General features: G+C 34.4%; 1 protein-coding gene across 1 annotated transcript in view; it reads right to left on the reverse strand.

Annotated features, from left to right (window-relative positions):
• LOC115209487 (aquaporin-2) overlaps positions 1 to 12500 on the reverse strand; it is a gene marked incomplete at its 5' end in the record, with an annotated part of 458626 nt that overhangs the window by 312870 nt on the left and 133256 nt on the right. The window contains one exon of the mRNA XM_036501655.1: positions 11655 to 11859. Within this exon, the coding sequence (XP_036357548.1) occupies positions 11655 to 11859 (205 nt within the window). The remainder of the gene's footprint in view (positions 1 to 11654; positions 11860 to 12500) is intronic.

The following is a 12500-nucleotide window of genomic DNA, read 5'->3' on the forward strand; positions in this document are numbered from 1 at the left end:
ACTAAGAATGGGAAAGCGCATACTCAGACAAGACGTAGCATGTGCTACGATTTGGTGTTTTGATTATAATTATATTTTATTTGATCTATGGAGCTATGGTGTTGAAATAAAATGTATATAAAATCTAGCACATTCAAAGATTTAGCAGATACACTGGAGCAATAAAATATAAAAGTTAACGGATGCAACCGTTTTCATCTCCTTTTATTATACATATTTAGTTTTCAATTTGAGTGGATGTGTCGGAGATGACCGAAGCAATAGTGTTTCTGATAACCAGCTAAAGAGATAGCATTTATTTTTATTCTGTTAGACATGCTTCACAAATAATTGTTAATAACAAATCTGCTACAGCAGTGTAGATTACGTCGTCGTGCGCCGAACCAGCTCTATAGAGCTGACAATCGTATCATTAGCTTGGATGGAGTCGTTTAAACCTAGATGCAACCAACTATAATCAAACGTGTTCTTTGTGTGATCATACTACTTTCCAGCAATACATCATTTATATAATTCGGTAGCTTCTTTTTTATTTGGAAATTCTGGAACACAAAGGGATGCATATGCCCTAGACCGGTGAGATTATTACCATCAGTGTCCCTCTTGAATCTCACCGGCAGAAAAGAGACGAACAGGAAGGGAATTTCAGAGCGCTGATATTCTGATGGAGAATAAAGCATATTCATTAGTGCAGTGTTAGAGGTTTTGACATGACAAGGATAATGATGGAAGGAAAAGATGAGTGGCACTGGAGTGTTTGAGTGAGTGAAGGTGACATGAGCCCATGCAATTTCGATGAGAAAAGGTCATCACATGAGTAAAAAAGGCAGAGAGAAGAGACAGCTCACCTGTGGACCAGAGACTGGAGCGTTTCACATGACGTTATGCTTATAAATAAGGTAGCCTTCCTTTGAGGATGTGATTTAGGATGTTTGTATGTCAAGTAAAAGAATCCGCTATCATTACAGTTCCGTTCGAGATATAACAATTGTTTGGGACTGAAAGGTAGGACTGAAGAGAAGGGTCAGTTTTTGGTGTGCGAACCTAATCAAAGATATAATTGCGCTATATGACACGTTCGATGATAGTGAAATCCAATAATTCGAACTATTTCGAAGATTCTAAGTGTAGCTAATGATTAACAGGTCTGTGGTGCTATCATTCGTTTTCATTCAATGGCGTGTCCGGTTTCATGCATTTGAAAGAGATACGGTTCGCATATCCCAAATGGAGGCTGATTTTGAAGTTTCTACTCATGGATTCATTGAGTATGTTGAGCGCAGTATTTAGTTTGGAAGTATTAGTTGAGGCGGATGAAGGATAGTGTCATCTACACGAGCATGCATGTCGTAGGATTTGGCGGTAATTCTTGACATACAAACTGACCATGCACGCAGCAAATTTCATACATATGGATAGAGCCGATAGTCAGGAAGTCAAGGGTGAGAATATGACTACCAAATTCCTCCAAGGTGAATAATAGAGGAGACTAGGTCAACAATGGATCAGGGAGTGTAAAGCGTACTGGTGATAGTGGTTGTATACTCTCAACTCAACGTGACAGTCCCGTAAGGGAATTATACCACTGCCATTTAGCCCTAGGAAACATCGACGTTTCCTGTCGGCTTTGACACATTTTCTGTGTCCTTATATTTGCAAAGGGGAGGCAATTTTTTTTATTTCATTTTAACTTGCATCTGATGGAACAGAAACTTTAAATGCGTGGTGCACACACAATAACGATTTAATATTCTCGTGATCCAGGATGGCAAGCTGGTAGAATCGTTACCTCGCCGGACGAAATACTGAATGGTAGTTCGTCCGTCTTTACGTTCACTGTTCAAATTGTACCGAGGTTGACTTTGCCTTTCGTCCTTTCGAAGCCGATAAAATAAGTACCAGTTGAGCACTGGGTCGATGTTGTGGACTCATCCATCGCCCGAAATTTCTGGCCTTGTACCGATATTTGAAACCAATATTCTTGTAATCCAGTTGTTGATCAGAAACTGCCAACATGCCGTTCTTCAAATAATTATCAGGTATCTTTTTTACATATATTAATAACAGCTAATTTACCAATTACAACATTCGGTAACCTAGTTTAAGGAGGAAGTATTCTGCACACAAAAAGTCATCCTGCATTGTAATTTAGCGACATCGCCTGCTGCTCAGGTAACTTATGGGAACGTCTTCTTAGTGAAAAGCCTTCTCGTGCAATTATAAGATTCAACATTTGTTCAATTAACAGATTTGTTTGTTCGGAATCATGTCGCATGCATACATACAATAATTCTAGCACCTCAAATCTAAATTTAAGCTGTTCATATATTAATTTTGCAACGCATAGCTTTCAATGTCTATTTTTTAGATCCTGCAGAGCATTAACCAATATAGAATTTAACCATGAAAAGGAAAGATAAAATCGAAAAAGACCAAAAAAATCAGAAACACCAACCGCAGCTCAAGCTCAAAATAGTTTACTGCGTATTAATAATTACAATAGATCTCACGATAGGCTCTTATGAGTTTCTTATATATGTTATATAACATCACTGCCATAAATTGATGGGGGTTAACGTACAGAAAATGTTTAAAAGCATCACAAGGAACCTTTCATCCATTTCCAACAGACAAATAAAGCAGCGACAAAATATAGTTTTTAGTAATATTACTGTACATCTTACTGATATTCTCAAAGAATGAGATGGCAAATAAACGATAAATATAATTGTGCAGTTCATATCTTGAAACATAAAAGCAATATCAATATATATTTATATATATATATATATATGTGTGTGTATGTGTGTGTGCGTGTGTGTGTGGTGTGTGGTGTGTGTGTGTGTGTGTGTGCGTGTGTGTGTGTATAATATATATATATATATGTGTGTGTATGTGTGTGTGCGTGTGTGTGTGTGTTGTGTGTGTGTGTGTGTGTGTGCGTGTGTGTGTGTATAATATATATATATATATATATATATATATAGTTTTCTACAATTCTGAGAGTCGACCAAGTTAGGTATAGTTTTCAGACACGAAAATATAGACATAATTTTCTATATGTGCTATATATAAATGAAAACCTATCGTGAGCTTAACAGCATATGTCTACACACATGTATATATATATATATATATATATATAGTTATCTCTCTCTCCCTCCCTCCCTCCTCTCTCTCTCACACACACACATAAACTCGATCTCTCTCTCTCCCTTCCCCCCTATTTATACGTGTGTGTCTGTATGAACATATATGCGTTTATATATATATATATATTATACGCACGCACACACACATATGTATGTACGCCAAAAAATATTAAGGACAATAAGCTAACACGAAAAGGAATGGGTGGACACAATTTTAGCGAAATTCTCCTACTAAATTCTTCCCCATTCTGACATTTGAAGGAGAAGAGAAGATGCATTACTAATGGAAACAATAAACGTTGGCAGAAGGAGCTTCTATCACAAAGAGATACACGCTGGCACTTTAGTGTTTATATGCAATAAAATAGTAGAATCCAATCTCTTGTGAATTTATAATTTCTCCACGACAGTTAAATTCGAAATATTGCAAAAGCCTCTCAATAAAATATAGTAATAATGTATATATTTAGTACCCGCTACCGTCCCTAATATCTGTCTGCTAATATCTTCCAAATATATATATCCTACACATTATAATGTTTGTGCAAACGTGAGTGTGTATAACTGTAAGTGTTTATATATAAATATATATATATATCTGTGACGATATGACTAACTCATAAACTCATATGCGTATGTGTGCGATTCTAAGCGATTTTTGTATACGTCTCATATTTGAAGTTGTTATATTTACACCATATATTTGGTATTAAGTGTTATGATGTAATCATATCAATACCGTGAAATACATAAAATATATATAAGCATATGGTCTTTAAAATGCTTTTCAATGTGTGCGTGTGTGTGTGTATGTGTGTTAGTGAGTGAGTGTGAGTGAGTGAGTGAGTGAGTGTATGCGTTTGTGAGAGTGTGTGATGATCTCAGTACATACATTCTTATATATTTATGCAAATATTTACATAGAAATGTCTTAACATAGAAGTATATATATATGTAAAGATCTGTATGCACATATATAGAGAGAGGGAGTTAGAGTAAGAGAGTGAGGAAAGAGACATGTATATAATATGGCAAATAAATGATGTCATAGTTTTTAAGCAAGAGAAATTCACACACACACACACACCATGCCATTATTAAGTTTGGCATGGTTTGGGCCACTAATGGCTGAAACTAATTCACACACATGCACACACACACACATACACACATACATATATATATATATATATATAATATATATATATATACACACACACGCACTCACAAAGACACACACACACACGCACTCACAAACACACACAAAAATACATTTATACGTATACGTAACTACAGAAATATATACTTGCATATAAATATACACATACATACACACTAACTGGCAGTAACACTAATACACACAGATGTATGCATAAATATATATTCTGTCGATGTGCATTACTGCAAAACTTTCCTTCATAGGACAATTCGAAAACCAGCCTAGTCAAAATCCAGCTATTTTTCACGTTTTAATAACCGGTAACAGCCATAAAACTTCATTCTCTCTCTCTCTCTCTCTCTCTCTCTCTCTCTCTCTCTCTTCTCTCTCTCTCTCTCTCTCTCCTCTCTCTCTCTCTCTCACTCACTCACTCACTCACTCACTCACTCACTCTCTATCTATCTATTATCTATCTCCCAATCTCTCTCTCTCTCTCTCTCTCTCTCTCTATCTATCTATCTCTATCTATCTACCTACCTGCCTATCTATCTAACTCTGTGTGTATGTGTGTGTGTGTGTATGTGTGTGTGTTTGCCTATACACACGCATAAGCAAACTGATAGATGGATACCAAATATCTGTGCTGAATGTACATCTTCCCCTTTCTTGACATATTTATTCTACTTTAAATGTACCGGTCCTCTCACAGCATCATGTGTGTGTGTGTATATACGTGTATGTATGTATGTATGTATGTATGTATGTATGTATGTATGTATGTATGTATGTATGTATGTATGTATGTGCATGTATGTATATATATATATATATATATATATATATATATATATATGTGCGTATGTATGCATATATGTATGCATATATATATGAGTGTGTGTGTAAGTATGTAGATATGTGTGTATGGATGTACATATATGTCTGTGTACGTATATATAGGCCTATATGTGTGTGTATATTTTACATATATATATATATATATATATATATATATAACATAAGTTGTATCACTCATTCATACTTCGAGAGCGATTGAGATCGAACACATTTCCCATATTCTTCGTTCTTTCTTCTACACTTTTCTCCGCTATATTTCCCAATACTGCTCAGTAATGGACATTATTCTTGTGTTTATGTGCGTTCACTTTTCATGTATGCATGTTTGATTTTGTGCATTTCCCATATTTATTCTCTCTACTGCCCTACTATGTATGCTGCAAGAACATAATTTTAAAACATCAAGATGATTTTTCTATATTTATCGGCCATTCTTTTTTTCATTTGAATGTTTGTGTGTACAATAAAGTTATTTCTAAGAGTTAAGTGACTTCTGCTCCTTGATTGGCTTTATTGAATTTCACTGTTTCAAATATTCCGACCATATTCCCGATAACTTACTTTATCCAGCTTTTTTCTATAGACATTCAAGAAATCCATGCAGTATCTCAAATGCATCAGTCTTATCAGTCTTGAAGAGTACGCACAGGTTATGGGGCAGTGTTCCTTCTCAGATCACTAGCTTATTACCTTATTACTTCCACCTTCACAATGCAACTCTACACAATTAATACCCATTTCTGACTCCAAATGCCCATTTCCTTAAAACTGCATTTTCCGTTACAATGAATAAGCGAAAGACAAATTTCCTCCAACAGTACGCTGTAACATCGAAGTTTGCCTTCTCTTCAAGTCGAACGTAGTTCAGCAACACTACTACTTTAAACTATACTCTATGGAATTTAGAGATGTAAACTCTTTAACAAGGTAAATACTCCTCGCCCGCTTTCAAATTTGAAGCAGAACTTGTTAGCGAAGTTTCTACAAAAAAATTCGAAAGAAACATTTTTAAGACCAAAACTATATTATAACAAATGCTGTATACAAATGAATTTCTAGAATAAAAGATTCATTATTCTTCTCGCCACAAATTCTTGAGTCACTGCAATTCGCCTTGAATCTGAAACAGTTTCCTTTACATCAATAAGAGAATTCCTGACACAAAACACTTTACAAACCATATGTTCATTGAATCTCAAACTTCAAAATATGTCTTAATGAGTTAGTATGTTCATTAAAGCTACACAGTGAACCGAGGTCGGTTAAATGGACAGAATGCAGAACAATAATTTGAAAGCTTGACGATTTCTGTCTTTTTATAGGTACAAACATTTCTGCATTATCAACATAGTTCCCCAGTTCCCTTACTAATACGTAGGCATCAATAGATGCTACAGGTTCAATACTGTGAATGGTTTAATATTTTGTGGCTTGTAAAAGTTCTGAGAAAATACAACACTTACTTTTACGATGAAAGGTGGCGGGTGTTCAGCTAACAAGCTAAAAACTTTTTCCAGTATCTCACGAAAGCATACACGTAGTCAAATTGGTCACAACAAGTCGTATTGTGAAGTTACTTCCGCAATGCAATCTATTCCTGTGCTTAGTTGATGCCAAAATTATTTAAGTGCTACAAGGAAGGTAGTATGTTCTTTTAAGTTGTTAAGGTATTTCACAATCTAAGATTTTGTTATTTAATAGTTTTAGCATCCAAAAACAATGTTCGGAGAGCTTCTGAATATCAAGATTCAAGCTGACAATACATGTAAATCGATTGTTCTTGGACGCAATCAAGTTCGCCTGGAATTTAGTTTCCATCTAATCAAACGAAATAGTTGGGGCATTTTCATACAGAATGAATCTTTAATCTTATGGCAGATTGAGTGAAAAGAATTTCTACAGTAGACGATGCACTAAGAGTTCCGAAAGTCTGAAAATACATGTTCTACATATATGCACAGGTATTTTGTCTGTAACGTAGTTCGAAAACGGAATAAAAGTTTGAAGGTTCAGTGCCGTCTTGCGTAAATTAAATAAATGAATAGATGGTTCAGGATGTACAAGAGATACCAGAATGAGGATAACTCATCTATCAAAAGTCAATTAACTCTGATACGAAGAATACTTTTATCACAACTGATCCATACACTACAAGAAGTGTATGAATAATGACTTCACATATAAAATGACTGTTTTGCTGAATAATGAAAAGACATAAAAATTTCTGGTCATGATATATGATAGAGTTAACAGAAACCAATATCGGTATATTACTACTATAGTAAAATGTTAATTTAAATAATGTCTGAATGAGACAAAGTTCATATTGATAAAAATACTCACGAGAAAATTAATATAAAATAACTGAAGAAATATTCTACTTAATTTCAAACAATAACTGGTACGAACATTTATTAATTTGTTTTGGTATAATATGTGTGGTGGGGTAAGTGTAAATGCGTGGGCAAGCGTGGGCGAGCGCGCGCGTACATAGTTCATTAGTGTGTGTTCTTTTCATAATATGTGTGCCAGTATATGTGTGTTTGATTGGGAGCAGATTTACTGAGCGACAGAGACTTGTGTAGATAATGCAATGCATGTTGGTTGCCAGCGAAAGACCGCAGTTTATATAATGGTCAGCTGCTTGTCTGAAAGAGCAGTTCAGGTTATGAGGTAGTAGATCTGATTGCTTGAAAATAACTGAGGAAAAGAAGCAATTGTGTAGCAAACCTAACGCTGCGACGAACTGGAAATTGATATTTGTGAGGTACCTCTTCAGTTAGTGAACCAACTACTGCTCTGTTGATTAGAATTATTTCAGTGGCTTGTTTCAGAAGTCAGTTAACCGCACACACAAACACACACATACACACGTGAGCACATTTGCATAACCACATATATACACACAGGCCTGGAAAATTAAAGTACATGTATAGGAATAAATTTTGTCGTGATTACACGTAAAATGTGAGTAGAAATTCATAATCAAATGTGGCCACGAAAGTTATGTATTATTGTGTAACTACAAAATTGAAAAATTCATATATATGTTGCAGACATAAGATTATGTCAAATTTGAAACTATAGCGTAGATCAAATGCACTGGGCCATGAAACTGTTTGCTATTTCTATACGTGTAGTCTTTTGCCTTTTACCTTTTACCTTTTATTTCCTCCACCTAACTATGACTTAATTTTTCCTCTCACACCGTCTCCGATGAAGGGATATTATTAATTAATATCCTAGAAACAGTTGTAAGACCTTCTATCTATAAATGCTCTAATATCTATACAGCCTGGTTTTTTTATCTCATTACGCAAAAAATTCATATATATATATATATATATATTATATATATATATATAATATCCGTAAAATGAAGGGTGAAATTAATTAATTTGGAATAATTATCAATTACACCAAGTAGTCTTCGGCATGTAAAAGCTCATTCGAGGAAAATTTAAGTAATACTAAGTAATAAAGGTTTAGCAACGAATTGCCTTACCACATACCGAATTTAGAAATAGCAGTAAAGAGTATAGCTATTTCTTCTACTAAAAAGGGAGATCTCAGTTAAAAACAGCAATTGGAAGGCTGTTTTTACTGAGATCTCCCTTTTAGTAGAAGAATAGCTATAACTCTTTGATGCTATTTCTAAATTCGGTATGTGGTAAGGCAATTCGTTGCTAAACCCTTTATTGCTAGTATATATAATATTATATATAATATATATATATATATAGTTTCCGTCTACCAAATCCAATCACAAAGCTTTCGTCGGACCGAGGCTTTAGCAGAAGACACTTGCCAAAGGAGCCACGCAGTGGGACTGAACCCCAAACCATGTGGTTGGGAAGCAATCTTCTTACCACACAGTCATGCTTGCGCCTATCCATAAAAGGAAAAACACCACACAGCGGCGGGGTGGATTCCAGTTACTGAAATATATGTAGAATATACTGCCATATTGCATATACAGAATAAATAGAACATTGCCCAATTTGCCTTTTCCTAAATTTTAACAGAAGATAGAAAACTGAAACAGTGGCATATGAAAAGGAAACAAAGAAAAATTACTGAAATAACTCGAAAGTATATGTAAAACGTAAATAAAATTTGAAGACCCAGAGTAGCAACAATTCAAACTTATCATGTTTTCTCTTAAAACCTAATTTGTAGAAAATTTCAATTAAAATACTCTTTTCCACTACGGAACAAGGCCTGAAATTTAGGAGTGTAGCTATTCGATCCCAGTGCTCTACTCAGAAGAATGAAAGGCAAAGTCAACCTGAGCAAAATTTGAACTCAGCACATAAAGATGGGCGAAATACCTCTATTCATTTTGTTCGATGTTCTAACGATTCTGCCAGCTCGTAGCTTTAGTTTGATTTAAAATATAAAAATCTATAATTTAAGTCAAACTGTACACATTTTTAGTTGACTTCCCACATTGATTTCATTATCCAGTTAATCAGTTTTGTTTTTCTATATAAATAAAAAGGTGCGCGCGCACGTGTTTGTGTCTGTGCCTGTGCGTGTGTATATACGTGTGTATGTGCGAGTGCACACACATATATATATGTACATTTACTGATATATATAAATATACACCCTTCCTCTCTCTCTCTCTCTCTAAGTATAAATATGATGTGTGTGCAGATATATATATATATATATATATATATATTGATTATATCAAGGAGGATTCTTTCAACAAATAAACGAATTACAAATATTAATTACCATAATTTATCAGGGAACCATTAACTTTTATGTCTGAAATTACGCAGACCTGACCATGAATAAATTATAATGTTTATTACATTTATACAATTAATCACACTTGTTTTCTGTGTTTAGTTATCACTAATCTCACTTAATATTCATTCATGTAGCGAGTTTTATAAGTGTTGAAACAAATAGTAAAACGAAAATCATAACAAGCCCACTCCGTAGCTTCAATGCCAGTGAAATCTTTTTAAAACAGTCTGTTGTTGTTGTTGCAGCTTTGGTAGGTTCCCTGAGACGGCTGCGATCGACGTCGTAAATGTTATTTATAAACAACTGCAGGTTAAATATACACACGAAGTGAATTCCAGTGGGATGATGTCCAGAACTGTTTCTATCCATGAACTGGATAGGAACACTAAATTACTTACTGGAGAAGTGCACACAATTTGGGTGACATGCAATGGGTTTTAGAGTAGATGGAATGACATTAGATATTTCTGAGAAGCAGAGGCCACTGTAGTATCGGTAAAGTGACGAGGAACGAAACTACAATGTAGTTTTGCTTGTGTCTTGCACTTGAAAGTATAAACTTTACAAATTCCTATTTCCTAAAATACAAGGCTATTAGTCCTTTATAAAAGAAGAGCAATATAAACCATTGTTTTACATCTTGGTTTTAAATGATTGAATTGTTTTGTTTCTTTTTTATTTAATCACAATATGATTAGAAGCGTACTGGCTTATTAATTTCAAAATCTAAATATTTGTAAACAACTGTCATATTTTAGCTTCTCATTGTTTGTCTTCTGTCTATTGTATGTAATACGAAAGTATATTTCCTTTTCAATAAAGAATCCGTGATATATTATATTTATCATATTTTTGGTTATCATAGTTCTAGTTATTATATCTTTGACACATCATAATTGTCGTATACTGATAATCGAATAAACAACGTTATCACCTATATACCTGTCCTCTTCGATTATCTCCTCTACATCTATTGTCTTTCCTCACAAATATAATAACATTTGGTAAATGAAAGATAGGTGGAAATTGATGTAGAGAGAAAGACATATTACAAACAACCTATGCCAAACACCAGAATCTACTCCACCGACAACTACAGACATTCAGCTTCCTAGAAACAATTAACAAATCTCCCTCAAATCCCACTATAAAATATAATCCAATATACAGTATGACTAAATAAAATATGCTATACTATCAAAGTAAACGGGTTTGATCATTGGTTTGACGGATCAGAACAGATCGGTGATTAAACTATTGCATAAAGATGTAAAAATACAACTAAGCTAAGGACTTCAGAGAGTGACCATTGGTTTCGCACCTATAAAGTGCTTGGCTGTATAAGCTTGGCAGTCAAACTCAAATGGCTGGGGACACATAACCTTTCTATAACTGGAGGTAGAAAAACGTCATGGAAAACGTCATTTTTTTTTCTGTTTGCATAATGAACCGATCATAAGATTTTCCCCGCTGCAAGCGCTTTATAGGTACGAAAGCATTGGTCACTCTCTGACCGGTCATAACAAAGAACCTTCTAAATATACTACTTATATACTACTGCTCTAATGTTTTAGAGTGTGCTCCTTTTTCGGATATAGGAACTACTGACCGATATACGCGCGCACGCACACACACACACACACACACACACACACACAAGCACACACATATACAAAGAGTGAGAGAGAAAGACAAAAGAAATAAGAAAATGAAATAAAAGGACTTACTCCGACTAAATGGCACATGGATATAGTTAAGCCAATTGCAAGTGGTTTGCTGCCGAGTTCCTTGCGATTTGGGTCAATTGTGGCAAAGATTGTGAAGATGAGGATAAAAGTCAAGATCAGTTCGATACCACATGCTTGTCCTTTTGTGAGATGGCGGTGAACTTGAGTCACACCCAAGTCTTGTCGGCACGTCTCTGGTACAATCCTGCAATATAGAGTAGAGAAAGTAAGAACAGTAACTAGATGAGAAAGAAAAAAATTTACTAAAAATGAAAAGTATAACATAATATAAAGAATTTATAGAAAAATGAATTCGAAGAAATGATGTAGGTTTACTATTAATGCAGATTAGATGTTGTCAATAAGAATATTGTAAAATATACAATTTTTTTTCTGTGTTAAATGAATGAAAACTGAAGCCGGAGAGACGACGAATGTAAATAAGTCTGTACATACAATTTTTGGGGAAAAAGAAATACGAAAGAGACTCAGATATGCTTTGTCCTCGACCATATTGCATACAAATGCACAAATAGTTGAGCTTTAAGCAAGCTGGATAGACTTGTTTGCATATATTACAATTTGATAACAGCAAATAAATAAATAAATAAATAAATAAATAAAAATTATGAAATAAAATAAATGAATTAATAAACATAAAATTATTAATGAAATGTTGCGGGGAGGGATTGAAGATCTGTTTATTAGCGATCATCCACTAGAAAATGTTTCCATTGCTTCCACGAGGAACTTAATATTGCATATCTAAGGAAATAAATGACGACTGATTTCGCACAGAAACTGTGGCTTGATTGACAAACAAAAATTTTAAAGAGTTGTACATTC

Source organism: Octopus sinensis, linkage group LG3, assembly GCF_006345805.1.
Source record: "Octopus sinensis linkage group LG3, ASM634580v1, whole genome shotgun sequence".
Lineage (NCBI taxonomy): Eukaryota > Metazoa > Mollusca > Cephalopoda > Octopoda > Octopodidae > Octopus > Octopus sinensis.